Source organism: Colletes latitarsis, chromosome 10 (genome assembly GCF_051014445.1).
Source record: "Colletes latitarsis isolate SP2378_abdomen chromosome 10, iyColLati1, whole genome shotgun sequence".
In the NCBI taxonomy this organism is placed as follows: domain Eukaryota; kingdom Metazoa; phylum Arthropoda; class Insecta; order Hymenoptera; family Colletidae; genus Colletes; species Colletes latitarsis.
This window is the reverse complement of record NC_135143.1, coordinates 26,390,416-26,408,002: the sequence shown is the minus strand read 5'-3', so window position 1 is coordinate 26,408,002 and position 17,587 is coordinate 26,390,416. Positions and strand designations below refer to the sequence as shown.

General features: G+C 31.2%; 4 protein-coding genes across 14 annotated transcripts; 2 read left to right on the top strand and 2 right to left on the bottom strand.

Moving 5' to 3' along the window:
- Positions 1 to 736: 736 nt before the first annotated feature.
- LOC143346722 (lysophosphatidylserine lipase ABHD12) lies at positions 737 to 7,016 on the top strand. Of its 8 annotated transcripts, none has more exons than XM_076775114.1 (10): positions 737 to 755; positions 2,346 to 2,509; positions 4,015 to 4,133; positions 4,214 to 4,319; positions 4,373 to 4,572; positions 4,655 to 4,790; positions 4,880 to 4,997; positions 5,095 to 5,256; positions 5,327 to 5,454; positions 5,527 to 7,016. In XM_076775114.1, exons 2-10 carry the CDS (start codon positions 2,439 to 2,441, stop codon positions 5,573 to 5,575), a joined length of 1,089 nt encoding a protein of 362 aa, XP_076631229.1. In that variant the 5' UTR covers positions 737 to 755; positions 2,346 to 2,438; the 3' UTR covers positions 5,576 to 7,016. The 8 variants fall into 8 exon arrangements, with proteins under 8 accessions (XP_076631229.1, XP_076631230.1, XP_076631228.1 ...); XM_076775115.1 differs by lacking the exon at positions 737 to 755 and adding an exon at positions 1,190 to 1,548 and having other exon boundaries at positions 2,414 to 2,509; XM_076775113.1 differs by lacking the exon at positions 737 to 755 and adding an exon at positions 1,190 to 1,548.
- Positions 7,017 to 7,654: 638 nt separating this feature from the next.
- Taf1c-like (TATA box-binding protein-associated factor RNA polymerase I subunit C-like) lies at positions 7,655 to 11,448 on the top strand. 2 transcript variants are annotated; one of them, XM_076774811.1, is made up of 12 exons: positions 7,655 to 7,832; positions 7,943 to 8,193; positions 8,262 to 8,363; positions 8,432 to 8,562; positions 8,634 to 8,724; positions 8,793 to 8,912; positions 8,997 to 9,195; positions 9,509 to 9,644; positions 9,900 to 10,120; positions 10,182 to 10,447; positions 10,519 to 10,692; positions 10,763 to 11,448. In XM_076774811.1, the coding sequence occupies exons 2-12, from the start codon at positions 7,950 to 7,952 to the stop codon at positions 11,164 to 11,166; spliced, it is 2,088 nt and encodes a 695-aa protein (XP_076630926.1). In that variant the 5' UTR covers positions 7,655 to 7,832; positions 7,943 to 7,949; the 3' UTR covers positions 11,167 to 11,448. The 2 variants fall into 2 exon arrangements, with proteins under 2 accessions (XP_076630926.1, XP_076630925.1); XM_076774810.1 differs by having other exon boundaries at positions 7,922 to 8,193.
- Positions 11,438 to 13,728, bottom strand: LOC143346589 (mitochondrial import inner membrane translocase subunit TIM50-C). 2 transcript variants are annotated; one of them, XM_076774814.1, is made up of 8 exons: positions 13,418 to 13,728; positions 12,846 to 13,186; positions 12,527 to 12,646; positions 12,347 to 12,454; positions 12,128 to 12,259; positions 11,931 to 12,054; positions 11,741 to 11,844; positions 11,438 to 11,671 (listed from the first exon to the last, which is right to left on the bottom strand). In XM_076774814.1, exons 1-8 carry the CDS (start codon positions 13,557 to 13,559, stop codon positions 11,579 to 11,581), a joined length of 1,164 nt encoding a protein of 387 aa, XP_076630929.1. In that variant the 5' UTR covers positions 13,560 to 13,728; the 3' UTR covers positions 11,438 to 11,578. The 2 variants fall into 2 exon arrangements, with proteins under 2 accessions (XP_076630929.1, XP_076630930.1); XM_076774815.1 differs by having other exon boundaries at positions 11,438 to 11,665.
- Positions 13,729 to 14,096: 368 nt separating this feature from the next.
- Positions 14,097 to 16,328, bottom strand: LOC143346588 (nuclear RNA export factor 1). 2 transcript variants are annotated; one of them, XM_076774812.1, is made up of 2 exons: positions 16,197 to 16,328; positions 14,097 to 16,102 (listed from the first exon to the last, which is right to left on the bottom strand). In XM_076774812.1, exon 2 carries the CDS (start codon positions 15,996 to 15,998, stop codon positions 14,424 to 14,426), a length of 1,575 nt encoding a protein of 524 aa, XP_076630927.1. In that variant the 5' UTR covers positions 15,999 to 16,102; positions 16,197 to 16,328; the 3' UTR covers positions 14,097 to 14,423. The 2 variants fall into 2 exon arrangements, with proteins under 2 accessions (XP_076630927.1, XP_076630928.1); XM_076774813.1 differs by having other exon boundaries at positions 16,201 to 16,318.
- Between the last annotated feature and the right edge of the window lie 1,259 nt (positions 16,329 to 17,587).

Genomic DNA, 17,587 nt, shown 5'->3' with positions numbered 1-17,587 from the left:
ATAACTAGGGATATGGTTCAAATACTAGGGATATGGATCAAAGTTTAGTAAGTCCCAATTAGCGGGTAACCTAAATACTTACGGGCCTAAAAGTGAATTTATATAGATTTATATATCTTTTTTATTATTTAGTGTTCATAAATCTAGATTTCTATATACAATGTTGCTTATTATTTTGTTAAGTTTGTAAATTACTACAATACAGATTGCACTGTTTAAAACTCGAAATTCCGCGGCAGATGTAATGTAATAAAGCTAATATTAAGCTTATTTTAATACTAAAATCAATACTGAAACCATAGTAAAAGAAATCTTATAATTAAGGAAGCGTATTCTTCCGCGACATTTTCAGACTTTTCTATTGAAGAGTTAGATGCTTTACCTATTGCAAGCCATAATGGCAACACACACCTGTTGCAAATATCCTTAATTCAGGATCTAACATTTTTAACAAACTTGTTGAATATTTTAAGTTACGTTACGAGAAAAACTTAAGATATAAAAAATAATTTAATTCGTTAAAAATTTATTCGAGTGTATGATTTATCATAAGATAAGATAAGGCCCCGGACTACAGTGAAAAGAGAGATACGTTCACTAATTTTAACGATTTCGGTGGTAGAGTTGGGTAAAGTTCTCAAGTCATTATTTTTTAAACGAAGAGGTCGCTCGAAACTCTTTGATGTTTTACGAAGTCGATATTTCAGTTCGGATAACATCAAATCTCGTAACATGAAATGTCTAATCTGTACTTCGTATGTGTTTATGTCATGTCTATAATCAACGTGATACAAAAAAACATAACTAACATCGTTTATTCTACATCTCATTTATGATATAGGGATAAGGTTTTACATTTCTATTTTAATCAACTTCAATGATTGGGGTTCATTATGATTCGTAGTGTTACTGTCTAAACGTAGAGTACGCTTTAGAAAAAGTAATTCTTTTCCAGATCGGCACTTTAATTCGTAGAACACAAATTTCGATTATATATTCTATGCACACTATACCTCGTCTGCAATACTAAATCAATCTTACATGTCATTTATGATTAGCAATAATTAATATAAGATACTTAATGCGATTTTTTCAATAACCTTTGATTGATAATTTTTTGTAGTCCTTCTTTACCATCTCTGTATTTAACCCAGGAACAGATAAAGACCTCGTCTCAGCCTAGGTTAGCACAAAGTGAAATCGTAGGATATACATACATATGTATGTTCTTCTGAATTTATATCTTCAGTATTAAATACGATAGTGAATAGGCATGAGGGATTCAAACAAGCGTTTTCTATTTAAATATACTTTAAAATAAAAATATACTTTTCAAAAATTTGTCATTATTCTAAGCAAAAGTTTTTATGTTTGAAGTGTAGTATTTCATATATTTGACTTACAATTATAGTTGAAGTGTAATTACATAAATCGGTATTAATCAGTCTTTCTATTTTACGCGGATAGAGATATCGTTTTTTCTTATAAATACTATTAGTTTTCAATTATTATGGTATTTTGGTTACCAAAGAAACGTTTTAAAAAAAGGTACTGTTTCGTTTTCTAATTATTTTCTTATCCTGGTTATATTACACAGTATTATTTCCCATCTGCTTTTGAATACTAATGTTTGGACATAAAACTCAATAGTAAACCAACTAACTAATGTAACCTTCAAGTGTAATTATTACCACCTGTTTTAAAATGTTGCAGTCTTAAAAGTTGTAATGTATTTTGTTTTGTAGCCATTTAATTTGGAAAGTGTCATTTAAACAGATAGTATAAAAAATGGCACTGAATTTGAAATTTGCATATTTTGCAAACAATCACTTTATCACCAAATGCATTTATTAATACAACCGTTTTTTATGAGATATTTTAGTATTATTAATTTGTTATTTTAGGTGGATATATTAAAGTACAAAAAATTATATGTTGTAAATGTATATTTTTTATATAATATATATCATAGTTTTCACTTATTTAAAGTGTACTAATTTATTTTTTCTTTTTTTTTTAATTATGAAGTTTTTAAGTACAACTTTCTACATCTAATAGAAAGCACTTATTTGTTGAAAATTTTTTGTGAATTATAAAATTTCATGTAAAATGTATCTTTATACAAGTAAAGCTTTTGGAAATAATATTATGTTATTACAACTGTCTTTATGAAATTATGTAATATAATGACTTCATAATGATTCAGAAGGTCTCATTAGTATTAGGAAACCATCTATGATAAAGCTTAATCTGTATGTGTGGAATAATTACACTTATATATATAATATATACATATGACAACAAATAACATTATATCTCATTTTTCATGTACCATTGTTCTGTAGTAATTCCTCGCAAGAACTTTTACACAAGTAAATTATTTTAAAAAGGTGGAATCAATATGATGCTTTAGGTTTGGTTGGTAGCTACTAACAAATATGCAGTCTATTTATCTACTATTAGCAGCAGCTACACCATTCATCGTTCTTGATACTTGGTATACAGGAATGTAAGTTGCTCTGCTATAATCATGATTTATTTAAAATATTTATTATTGTTGATTCTTAAAGGATACAGGGTTCTTGTTGATACATCTTTCAAATTTGGCTACTTTGTACAATAATATTAAATTAATTTTGTTATTTCCTTATTTTTATGAATTACATTAAAGTTCAGTGTTTATAACAGTCATACTTTTGTTAAGATTATCAGTCACTGTGAGTCAACACAATTTGTGTTCAATATCTTGTAGTAGTATATAAAGATAATAATTCTTTGTAATATATTGGATTAAAACATTATGTATCAGTATACAATTAATTCACTTTAAGAAATTAATAAAGAAAAGAAGGTATAAATATGAATTATATATATCATCATATTTCATTATGTAACTTTGCTATTTTATTCAATGTTTCTTCATTCATTGACTATAGCATATATATAATGTTCAATGTTCAATTTTTTGGAAATAAAGCAGTTTCTGGTATAGTAAATTGATTTATTAAATGATTTAATGGAACAATATTCCATTATTGATGAGAAAAATGACCATATAAAAATATTTTGCAACTTTGTTACTTGTAATGATAACAGAAAATTTTGTAATAGAAATTGTAAGTACTATAACTCAGCACTTATTAATATTTCTAATTTTTAAACCAGATTTACAATTTTAATAAATAACAAATGTCTTAAAAATTGGACATACTTGATTAATTGTTTAAAAAATACTTTATTACAAATATTTCTTTAATTATGTGTATTTGGTGCTTTTTATATTTTATTCTCTAATTGTGCATAGTTATATATACATTATTCTATTGCTTGCTTTGTCACATAAAATGCAATGTTCCTTTTCTATTTCAATTTTCTTATTATACTATTCAATATTCTTATTACACTATTCAATAAAAATGTAAAAAGAATTAAAATATTGGAAAATGTGTAAATAAGCAATGAAAAGATAAAGACAAATTTTTGAAATATTTTATTAAACATATGAAATGTAAAATGAAAATAGTTTCATTTGCAAATTTCAATCTGTGTGTGCTCCATATTTTAAGTAACTAATTTTCAAACTAAATGCATTAAATAATGTGGAATGATTAGTAATTAAATGATAAATATGTACCTCATCTGCTATGAAATTAACAAGGTATAATTTTATAAATATTATTATACTTTGTAATACTTTGTTAATGGTTTGTTACAAAGGAATTATGGTATTTTTGTATTTTTGTTTATGGCTAGTTTTATATGCATGCATTAATGTAAAGGATTTTATGTCTATAATTTTTGTTAAATTGTGCTATGAATCATAAAAACAAGAAAAATGTACTAATACTAGTAAGTCATACACATTTATTGCTTACATTATTCAACAATTATTATGGTTTTGTTAACATGAACAAATTTAGGCATGAGTTTTGTGAATAAATATTAATTTTTGCATAGTTATTTATTTATAGTATTAATATGATAAGATCTTAGACACAGAAACGTGAATTTCAGATATTTATTTTGGGTGATGAAGGTATCAATAATTACATACCTTATTATATTTGGGCTTTTACCAATTATATTTCATTACTCTTATACCATACAAAAAAAGATACTTTTTTTAAACATTGGTAAGTAGTCAAATGTAAAGTATGTTTAATAAACTGCATTTTTATATATTTATGTGCATAATTGTTTTTTCTATTCTCAGTACAATGGCCACTTAATGTAGATTTTACAAAACCAGAATCAGTTGGCATGAAAGGAACAAGAAACTTTTACTTAAAAACCCATCAACAAGTAAAAATAGGAGTATGGTAAGTGGAAATGTATAGAAAATGTAGTATAAATAAACATGGTTTATTTTTAGGCAAATTCTACCTCAGTCATTGATAAACGATTCTACTATTATAAATGATGAAGATTATGAATCTGTTTTAAGTACTGCAAAACAACCTGTTTTTCTTTATATGCATGGTAACAGTGGTAATAGAGCAAGTAGCCATCGATTAGAACTTTATAAACTTTTTCAAACTTTAGATTACCATGTTATATGCTTTGACTATAGGGGTAAGCCCAATATATTTTGACAATTATAAATGTAAATAATTATTTGATTACTCATAAGTTTAAATTTCCTTGATAAATGCAGGCTATGGTGATAGTGAAGAAGCAGAACTTTCTGAAATGGGGGTAGTTGCAGATAGTAAATATATACTTGAATGGTTGTTAAAAAAGGTGAATGGATCTGCACCCGTTTTTGTATGGGGTCATTCTTTAGGCACTGGGTATGAATTAGAAATTTGTTTCAAACTACATTAATGCAATGGCAAAAAGAAGCAGATATAATCTTTATAAAATATATTGTTATTTGTAGTGTTTCCACTCATGTATTAGCACTATTGACAGAAGAAAATATTCAGCCTGCAGGCTTGTTCTTAGAATCACCATTTAACAATATTGCAGATGAATTAAGCGAACACCCTTTAGCACAGGTATTTTAGACTTTATGCAATATGTTTTAACAATATTAGCATGCTATGATTTTCCAACCATATTAAAAACGCATTTATACATTGCTTGTTTTTCAAGGTTTTTAAGCATTTACCATGGTTTCATTGGATGATTGTTGAACCATTTTACAACAATCATCTTCGTTTTGAATCAGATAAACATATAAGAAACGTTCAATGTCCTGTTATGATATTACACGCGGAAGATGATAATATTGTACCATTTTCCTTGGGTGAAAAGGTATGGAATCAATTTGAATTAAATTTTTATAGCGAAATAATAATAACAAATTTTACGTTTATGTTATTAGTTATATAAAGCTGCAATATGCTATCATGGAAATGATACAAATCATATTCAGTTTATACGTATAGATTCGTCTTATGGACTTGGTCATAAATATATATGTCACTATAAAGAATTACCTAATATAATTACGTAAGTTTCAGTTATTACTTTATTGCGATTTTGATAGCATACATTATTCATATCTTTAATAATATTTTTCAGATTATTTGTAAAAAAAACACATAAAAATCAGACTGATTATTATTATTAACACTAACATGACATAGTTTTTTTACAACGGAAATCTATAGATGAATAAAATAAATAATATAATATGATGCCGAAAAAACATTAACGAACAAGTTTTATGAAGTTTAAAATTTTTTTGTTCAACGTTGTGTTGATGTAATTGAAATTGCGCCTTTCTATTGTTCAATCAAGTATTGCTTTTAAAATTATACAATGTAGTATTTAATGTAGTATTCCAGTTTTATTGAATATGAAATATTCAAAGAAGCAGCTATGGAAGATTAATTGAACTTTTATGTGTTCACCTGTTACAATAGTATTATATTTAACAAAGCAAGTACGTTGATTTATTTCTTTAGGTATAGGAGAATGTTATGACGTCGAAGAAATGCTGTGATAGTTATTTTAAGACTATCAACAGTATTTATTATATTATATTTATCAATTAACATAACACAATTACAACTAATGAATACTCAGCATTATTATTACATTAGTTTTGTAAAACAACGGAAAGTAGTATTGTCGTCAATAAATTATGTATAATGCAGTTGTCTATAAAATGTATTAAACTATTTCTGTGTCAGTATATTTCATGTTCTTTACACAAATGAAATAATAAAATAGAATTGTGAAATAACAACGATTCTAGTTTCAATGCCCTTTTAAAGCTTAATAAATACTATGGTATTTTATTTACTTTACAGTATGTAGTATTAATATGTAGTGTTAAATCATCGGATCATCTGGATTTTCATTGGACCGCTGACGTTAATGTCAACCTAACTGTTGACCACCAGTGACCATAAGCTAGTCATTGTTGATCATCGACCCATTAAAACTATTACGAAGATTAAAGCTTTTTTACGAGAATCCCCTTACAATTTGATGCATGATCTTTTTAACATTTTGTTCCACTTTGGAAGAGTGTATCTCATGTTATAAGACACTCGTGGTACAGCGATAGCGTTCATCCCCCTAACGATACGTCTATTCTTTATCTCGTTTATGTGTAATAGGTATACATGAGTTGGAAAATAAAAATGCCTGGGCAGTTGAGATTCAAAATCATATGCAGGTTGACACAAATCGGATTTCAGCTGTTTCGAAAGCAAGAAAGAAAGACTCACATTCGCCTTCTTTCTTGAATTCCCGAAGCTGTCCAAAGCACCTAAGCTCACGTACACATGGCTGTGGATTGGTGTGCGTAAATGGAGGGGTAAGCTTACTCTGGGCACCACCAATCAATTTTTAGATTTATCAAGGCACATATGTATTGAGAAACCATTCACTGAATCAGTATTGATGGGCAGCAGTTGTAACGAGTGCGTAAGTATATGCGAGTTGACTATGGGGAAGGGATTGAAATTCATTTCTAAATCTGTTGACAATTCCTGACATGGTATATATGTATTAAAACTTTGAATAATGTAAATCTATGGCAATAAATGATATAATTTCAAAGAATTCTATGTGTTCTCATCATTTTTACCTTTCTTTTCCTCTCCCCATTATTCCCTTAGCTATAAGATACATGCCACCTCTTCGCAAGACCGCCAGCATTTTGGAAATGTTCTGGGCACTTTGAAAATCCGGATGGCAAAACGCCCAAGTTTGTCGTGGAATAGTTCGTTACCTTCAACGCTAGATGGCGGTTATTTATCGACCTCAAACCCCCTGGTGCTAAAACGCCCAAGCTTGTCGAGAAATCCATCTAGCGTGGACGATACGAACTATTCCACGACAAACTTGGGCGTTTTAGCACCAGAGGGTTTGAGGTCGATAAATAAGCGCCATCTATCGTTGAAAATAATGAACTATTCCACGACAAACTTGGGCGTTTTAGCACCAGAGGGTTTGAGGTTGATAAATAAGCGCCATCTATAGTTGAAAATAAAGAACTATTCCACGACAAACTTGGGCGTTTTAGCACCAGAGGGTTTGAGGTCGAAAAATAAGCGCCATCTATCGTTGAAAATAACAAACTATTCCACGCAACTTGAGCGGCTTTCTCGACTCCCACGAGGCGGTTCGAAGTTACTTCGGGTATATAGCTTCGGAAAATCGAGAAAGGAGTATGTGTTAGTTTGCCTTTGTCGACTTTCCGAAAGTCCATGAGCTCACGTACGCGTGGTCTAGCATGCGTGAGTAGTGCACCGGGTGCTGAATCTGGCATCTATTAAAGAATTATTGTGATGACCAATATGATTAATAAAACTTGAAAATTTTATCTGTGTCCTTTATATTTTACGATAAAATAGTAATTTAATTCGGTATAGGTTAGTAAAGATCACATGTAAATATCTCTCTCTCTTTCTCTCTCTCTCTATATATATATTATATATATTTTTTTTTTCTGTCCATAAAGAAGTACAAGAATTAAGGAAAGCAGTATAATGGAGGGCCAAAGTATTGTGACATCAAAAGCATATAAACGTGCTGAATCAAATTTAAAAGACAAGTTGAAATTGCCTTATTTAAAAAATTATCCACATCACTTGGTGCCAGGATATAATTTACATACTAACTTTTCTGCAGATGATTCAGATTTAGAAAATGTTGTTGAACAGTATCAAAATTATCCTTATTACTGTGATTTTCCAAGGCCTTTCTTGCCACCTGCTAAATTACCTAGAAGTGGTAAGCAATTCAGTTGGACAAAATGATATTTTATATATATTCACTATATCTATTTGTATGTCACACAGTATTAGATGAAGAAGATCCTGCATTAGAACTACTTACTGTTAAGAATCACATGAATGATGATATACAGAGGCTGAAACATTATTATCTTAGACACGAAAAAGGTACTATTATTATGATAGGTATGTGAATTTGGAAGATCATATGTTTATGAATATATCATTTTGTACAGAATTAGGAGCAGTACATAAGAAAGATATAAAATGGAATCGTAAAGATGATACACTTGATGCCAAAGTGCCTAAATATGTAGCAGATATAGCAGCAATTATTGATATGGATCCAGATCCTTATTTTGAAGGGGTATGAAAAATTAATAATAATGTTTGAAAATATAAACAATTTGGAATGGAACTAATAGAAATTCTGTTTAGGCTTATAATTGGTATTATACAGGTGGATCTGTAAACCGTGTACAATTAAATAATACAAGTATATTACTTTTCCCATTTATGAATGAATTAGGTATTATTATTGAAGTAGTATTTTTATACTTTTAAGTAAATTGTGGTCTGATTTTAACATTTTTATAGTTGCCACACCTGTTGTTAATGTAGAAGAATTTTTGTGGAAACCATTGTTTCAAAAAGCAGCTAAATGTGACCTTGATGGTTCCTTGTATGAATTAAAATATAATATTAATAGTAATACATGTACGTTTATGTAACTACAATTTTTGGATAGTCTTCATAAGAATCATTGTCATTAACAACATTGAAGTTTGATCAACATTTTAGGTAATGTTTTGGGTAGATACAAAAATCATTGTAATTTTTATATGCTGTCGGAATGTGATAACAAATACAGTTTTAATGAAATTCATCGACAACCGTCAAAAATTCCTTATGTTAGTGCAGATTTAAATTTAGTTAATACCAATCAGTATTGTACAGTAAATGTGGAAAGATCCATAACATTATGGGATATAACTAAAATGTAAATATTAATTTTAAACGTAGTACGGTAGTGCCCACGTAAGCGACCACGCTCGGGATCGGTCGCGGTCATTTATGTGGGCATGGTTATTTCTCAGAATTCAATGGAGATAAAGAAAGAAACCATATATACAATGTATCGATAAGTTACGCTCGACACGTTCGATGTTCGAAGCCGCTTGGCTTCTAAGAATTGATGGGGATAACCGCGGTCATTTAAGTGGGCAAAAGTGCGGTCACTTATGTGGGCACTACTGTATTAAGTACATATTACGAAGAATATAAAAAGTTCATCTTTATGGTTATTTTTGTAGGAAGTACATATGTAGTAACACTGTAATGCAAACTACCGTATTAGACGATTCATGGGGAAGTATAAAGTTTCAGGCAATGGATCCAAATGTTATTTTATTTGTAGATAGATGCTGCCTTCATTATCTTGATATTAGAGTAAGAATAATATCATTTAGTAATGCTATTTCATTGGCTATCTTTAAAATATTTTCTTAATTACAATGTTCTTTAACATAAATATTTAGCAACATAATGTTTGTTCAAAGATAATGTTCCTAACTAATGATTCAGTATCAATCATAGCGGTTTTGATCTAGGTTCAGATCCTTTTTAGTAACGATTCAATAATTTGATAAAAATACACATCAAAAATGATAAATAGGAACAATAATCGTAATAATAACGTTATAGATTCCATTTGATCGACCAGTATTAACATTGTGTCCAAAATTCTACTTGGAAAAATGTGAAAATGTTTCATTAGATATTGCAAGTAGACACCATTCCTGTAGATATGTAGGTACTTATCACAGTGTTCTAATGTGTGACAATCGTTCTCCAAAACAATGCGTGCAACAAAAATGGACTCATCAGTTCAAAAGTCCACCTATCATGGGTCAGGTCATAAATAGGTAATGACCATTTGTTAAATATGATTTCATTAGATATGGATTAATAGACAGTTGTTTGCAGAGAAAACAAGGAATTTGTTACCTTATCTAGTCAAGTACCTGGCGAAAGTACAATAATTTTAAATACTTGGACGAGTAGCGAGACTTCGCACTCATTTAATTTTCCGTTTACTCCTCCTCACATTACGAATACATTAAATGAATCTCAATCACGTGGGATGTGTTTGAATCCATATTTGAGAAATAGGTTTGACTTGTGTAATATTGGTTCTACAGTCATTATAAACGAAGCTGAAAATATATTTCTGTTTCTACAAAATTCAATTGGTATGGGTTATTATTCGTTTATTTCATATTTTCTTTCATTCGTAACAAACTTTGTAACATATTCGGTTTAGGTGATATATATTACCAGTGCATAACACATGAGACTGAATTAGACAAATATTCATCCATTAACTGCAAATCGTGTTGTGTATTGAATGCTTGGGAAAATGCAATAAATTTACAAACAGACACTATAGTGCCTCTTACAATTTCTAACAAATCAAATATGCAACATGTTTATGAAAGTAAGTGTTTGCGCACGTCAAATACGATACATATTATCAGAAATATTATTTATGTGCGTTAATTTTTTAGACTTTACAAATAAAAAATTGCGATTAAAATGCAACGAACGCGAATCGAACGATTACTTTGAACCAAATTGGAAACAATCTATTGAAAAGTTGAACTCTTACATGGATATATTAGCACCGGAGCTTTTATCTGTGTGGGAAATATGCGAAGAAATTCCATTGCCTATGACAGCAGCACCCCATCAGAAAGTTCTAAATTGGTTGGAATCGGCAGATACGAAACCATTAGTTCCTACGCAGGAAGAATTGGACAATGTGGCAACACCAATTAATACTCAAGAGTTAATAAGCATGTCTCAAGAGGTAGATATAACTTGCTTAGATGACAGTAATGTGCTACAGGAATTATTGTTACCAAAAGTTAAAACTGCGCGTGTAAAAAAAAAGGTAAATATACGGAAGTAAAAAAAAAAGATACGAAATCTATTAACCATCTGGCGGGCGCGCCCGTGTGCAGAGTACACGACTTAGTCTTTCATCAAAAACTTTTTCTATTTCCCATTTGAAGGTTTTTCTATCTATTCGACCCAAAAGATAAAATTTCTAATATGATCGCCGTGTGTACAGAGTACGAAAAAAGGCGCGTCTACCGGAGGGTTTATATAGAGTATGAAAATCTATTTTGTAATTATTTTTTCTGTAAACTGTACACAATAAAATAAAGTTATGAAGCCGATTATTTTGACATACGAAGTACTTGTTTATTTATAATAAAAATTATACAATAATTACACGTAAAATGCATTGGCAAAATGAATGAACATGTTAACAATGGTTTACAAATTTTTTTATTTTACAATGTTGCATTTTCTATTATTTAGCGACTTCGAAGGAAAGACGGTTTCCACTTTGATGTAAGTACTTTACTATTTTCCTGTTGTGCTTTACTCTCTTCTTCTTCAATCTGCAACTAGAAGGATAGTAGAGCCAATAAATAGTAAATTCACTTAACATATAAATATTACTGAAAGCAAATTACCATTAATTTTCGTTGGTTTTCTCTGAAAACTTGTAATGGATTATCGAATTGTCTATAATAATTGAGGACATCTCGCACATCATCTACATTTGTTGCTAATATAGCTGAAAGGTGTGAATAAAATAAAAATAATACAAACAATTAAATATATACATAAAATACATTTACAAAATTTGTTAAGATGGCTTACTTTTGAGGAATGCAGCTAAATCATACAATGTCGTGTCGTCGTCGTTACCTGTCCATTGCGGTAATCTTAAAGTATTTTCAGGATGGAATTTTGTACTCTTTTCATTCCAATCAACTACTATAACCTGACAAAAATATAAAACGAAACATGTTACCAGATTTTTAGCTTATGTAAAGAAAGATGGGTCATATACTTACTTTACTGAGATCACGGTTAAGAGCATCTAAATCTTTAACATGGTGGCCATCTACAAAACGTGTTGTATCTCTTACTAGCCTATACATGATATATCCATTAGGATCCAATATATCCAAGATAGGAAATACAGTCTAAACGTTGTATTAGACAAACGACATTATAATTTATGCATGTTATTAATAATTTGATATCAATATACGTGTAATCTATAAAATTACCAGTCCTTGTTCTGCAGTATACACAACAATTTCAAATTGCGGAGGAGCTACAGCTCGTAAAAATTGATCTACTCCAGGTCGCTTTTTAAACCTCCAGCCAGTTTCATACTAAATGATTAATCGATAAAACTAAATATTTATTTTAAACGAATTAAATGCAATTTGTTACGCGTAACTTACCGTCCAGTCGGGATGGACAAGTAAATCTGTTAATTCCAGTACCAGAGTATAAGGGGGTTGCATGTAAGGATATTTCAGTGGATCTGGAAGTAACTTATCTCTGCTAGGTTCTTGAACCATCTGTAAAATAAAGTACGTAGGAATATGTAATTATATTAACCGAATAAAAATTAGTGAATTAAGTTTAACCCTATGGCAGGCGCGCTTTTTATCGTAAGTCATGTACTCGATTTGGTATTTTTGATCACTCCATTTACATTTATAAATTTTGTATTATTCTACGTGACAATATAAGGAGTATCTAGTAAGAATTTTGCACCTTAGAATAATAATTAAATTCTCTCATGAGTCTTTTATATGCTCTTTCGTACAATGGTAAATTTGAGTATTCATCTTCGATAGTATTGCCTTCTTCGTCGTATCTTGTTCTTGTCAGATCATATACTATGTAAGATAGGCCAACGGTTATAAATACACCAAAAAATGTGAAACTATACGAAAGCATTCTCTTTGATTGTTCGCGTCTCTGTTCTTTTTCTGTTTCTTCCTGTTCTTCTTCACCAATCTTTTTGTTGTCCAATACATCCTGTGCTAGGGATTGGACAGTTCCAACGGTCGATTGTATATTTGTTAAACTACCTGTTATTTTTGGTCGATTTGCTGCACAAAAACATAGTACATATATATTTATTATTTAGATCGAAACATTCACGCAAAAGCTGAATGATTAAGTACATGTCATTGGGATCTATTAGTAGTATGTAACATTATTTTCACAAATAACGGCTACTTTTTATCGTATTTGCTAATTATAGAGATTTTTTTTAAATATTAAGCATGCGAACCGCACACGTTCTGCTATACAAGGTTATGTTACTTGCGTTTACTTACGCTCAGTGTTGTAATAATAGAGATGCACTGTTTGGACAATGGATTTTCGAGTAATCGGTAGGCGAGGTGTGGAATATATTGTACCTGTACTTCCATTATATATTTTATATAAATGCCGCAAACTCCTTGTCGCAAATGCCATTTCTTTAAACAGGTCATGAGCTTTCTGGCAGATGTACACAGATATATATACATGCAACACGCAAAAAGATTGTTCTCGTGTTTTCTTAGGTCCCACACTCAACCGATGAATTAGGGATCTAATTTTTCAACGATCACTGAGCGACAAGAATATGTGTTGTACGAGACGAAAATTCTATAGTCCTATCACAGACGAGGTATACGAGTAGACCTCACATCCAAAATAAAGTGATTTTTTCGGCCCATTTTTGTGGGACTTTAGAGCTCCATTACTATTCCCGTGTCACTCGCAACGTTACCAACAGATTTAGACATAAACACAAGTGGAAGTGAGACAGAAAATGAAATTCCACAAGCATTCCTGGCCACACATATTTTCGGTAAAGAATTTTTTTCTCTAAAGTACGTAGGATTTCGGAAGTATGTATATTCATAAAAAATGCTTGCAATTGACCCCTACAATCGAAAATAATTTTTCCAAAACGATTTAAAATTTTTCAATTTCGATGAAAAATTTTAGCACCTACCTCTCTGTCAATTTTTCACATGTTATCATTGAGATAATAATAAGACAACGAAATGTAATTGAATTTACGTTACTAATTGTTTTAAACATAATTGAATTTAAATGTTGTTACGGCTTTGAACAATTACAAATGGCGAAACTGTTTTTTATTACGATATTTGTAGTTTTAGTCGAAGTTATAGCGGGTAGATGAAATGAAAAAATAGAAATTAAACAAGTAAAAACGCTTTTTCGTTCGTATTAACTAGTATTGGCTGTTGTATTTAACAGGGTGTGAGGAAACCATTGTATCATTTTCACTAACTATATGCTTTAGTATATGTATAAAAAAATATAATACTATCTTACAAATGCTTCGGGTGGTACAGCCGAAGACTTATAATCTTTCATGAAGTTCGAAATTGCTATTCTTATGTTCCACTTGGCTTCCTCCAAATATGTGTGACACCATTCATTGTTCAATGTAGTTATCTCTATGAACTTATTTAATATTTCCTTCTTCTCCGTTGTGTTGAAATACGATGGTACCATTTCTTCGAATGAAATCTTTCTTCCTATGCGGCTGGGTGCAATTTCCACTGTGGTTGAATCCACATAATACTGATCATTCAATATATTGTACTCATGATCGTCAGTAGCCAATAAAACAAATGTTCTATTGAATGTCAAAACTTGTGACGAGTTATTAAGCGTTTTAAATAAACCACTGACCGAAAGAGTAAAACATATTCCATCGTCATACATTACATCGCATATAAACGACTGTCGGTCGTGACAAGTTCGTGGCAATTTTTTCAACCCCAACAATATATTGTCCAGCCCATAATAAAGATGTTGTCGTTTTTTCGTAATGTCCGCATGTTTTAATAAATTTCTACTTGCGGTATATTGATTGAGGTTTCTTTTATGAGCCAATGCTGGAGGAATACCACAGCTCATAGAGTAGAATGCATTTTTATGATATAATCCTTTAAGAACTGTTCTGTCTTTCTGATCGTACAGGTTGAAGAAATGAGAAGTGAATTTTTCGACAAATTCTTCTCTTTCATCATTTTTTATGTACTTGGTATAAATCAGCGGTAGATCTAATGTGTTCAGATAAACTCCATCCAGTTGAATTAAATTAGGACAATACTTCTTCACAGATTTTATGTACTGTTTTGAATTTGAATAATTTTCACAGAGAGGATTCCCATCTAACCATAGTTTCAATATATGTAGGTTTTTCAAAGGAGCAAGCGATTCCATACAGAGTAAATTATTATACCTTAGATCAAGGTACTTTATAGAAGTCAAGTTAGATGTTTCTAAAGGAGATATGCTAAGCAGCTCATTTTTTTGTAAATTCAAGTACTGAATAGTAGCAATAGCAGTCTTGGTAAGTTTGAGAACATGATTGAAAGATCTCTGTTGAGACAGTGGGCAAAAGAGAGTTTTTGACATGTCAGGATCTTTATGGAATTGTTCTAAACATAGACTCTTTGTATTAGGATCGTATCTCTTGGTCAGTGCCGCCAAAAGCACTGGTTGAAGATTGATTTTAAGTTCATAGATGGACGCATACCCCAAAGTTACTATTAGTATAAGAGAATCTCCACCGGGATATTTGATTATTAAATTAGTTTTACATAGTTTGTCAAGAGCATGGGCGCAATTTCGTGCGAGGAAAAAGGTATCCTCTCCAAAGGCTTGATATTTTACAGGTACTAATTCTGCAGGGTCAATGGCGTTCAAAATAGCTTTCAAAGCAGTTTCTTTGTCATATAGCGTTCCTCTCAAGATTTTAATTTTGTGCCATACATCGGCTCGACCCATCAGCGTTCGTTCTTGGAACATTGATCCACCCATGCTTATCTTTATTGCAATAGACGAGTCCAATTGCATTGGAACAATTGGTAAATTTGTTCGTTGCATCCTCCTTAATTTTGAAAGTATTTTTGTACAAATCAATAGGTATTTTAATATTCTAGAAGAGAGTAACTAAAAATATGTTTCGTGTAGAGGAGAATTACATGTTTCTGAAAGAAAGTAGTTTTTGTTTACATCTTTAGGTTAAGTTCTTCCATATGCAGATTATAGTCGGCAGAGAATTAAAAGTAAATGATCACGTACTTACTTTTAGTTGCGTTAAAAACAAACGCTTCCTACAACTTTGATTTTGTTTGTTAGGTATATTGTTGTTAAGTGCATTCGATAATTCATTTCGTAACAAGTGTGACAGATGACAACGCGACGTTACATTCGGTGACATCTACCGACTAGAACATGTAATACACGAATACCACTAGTTATTTATTGTCGGTAATGTTCAAACGTTTGTGATCATTTGTCGATAATTGTACAAGAAATTATGTGCTGTCTTTTTTTTGTACATGAAAGTTATAACAATTTCAGTATAATAATCTTTCTAACACCAAGACTTTTTTCATCAGAGATCTTTAATAGATCAAGTGATCCATGACATGGATCATCATACAAATGGTAAGGAACATTTTGATTTCATTTTGCAGGGGAAATTTGCATATTTGGGCTCTCCCCATGTCTTTAAAACACGTTGCACAAGTTACATACAATCGTTGTCTCGTTTAATTTAAAAAAAAAGAAAAAAAAATTGTCCAACTTTGTTCCAAGTTTGTTCAACTTCGTTCATTGTTTTGTGAAACGATCTATGTTCTCGAATAAAGAGATACTTTCACATAGTGCCAAACTTTTTTTCCAAAATTGTTGAGAAATTATTTATTATAGATTAATGGATATTGGACAGATTCTTCCTGAAAGTATGCAACATGTAGCGTTATCGAGGCAGAATTACTCGCTCTAGAAATCGCGGCCTCCGCTCGCGTCTGGTCGTCGTTAAATGTGTTATTTCGTGCAAACTGTTTGAGCTTGGCCAATCACGCATGAAAGCAACAATGAACAACGTCGAAATAGACGGATAGAAGGCCAAGACCGGTGATTTTGTCCTGCTCGTCGTGTATAGACGGTGCAGGCCTGTGTACGTACCGGTGTTATCGAGGGCCCGTTGGTGTGCCTTGGGCATCCTCTTCCGCATTTCACGTCGTCGGAAAAGGAAAAATCCAGCCCCGCCGAACGATCTGCTAGTTATATACCAGCCGGGATGATTTTTCTCGGCAAAACACACTTGGCCAGCTGCGCGGTAATGGTCCAGGACCATATGCGGTGACCCCGCAGAAAGTTGCGAGATAGGTCCTGCCACGTTAAGTGTAAGATTTAGACACGAGACTCTCGCAAAAATGTTAATGGAGACACCCAGCACTTCTGCTTTTTAGTTATCTAACCACTTCGAGACTTTAACATCTATACAGGGTGTTCGGCCACCCCCGGGAAAAATTTTAATGGAGGATTCTAGAGGCCAAAATAAGACGAAAATCAAGAATACCAATTTGTTCATGGAGGCTTCGTTGAAAAGTTATTAACAATTAAATTCAAAAATTTCGAATCGTTCTGAAAAAATTATTGTTGGTTGCGGGGGTCAATTATAA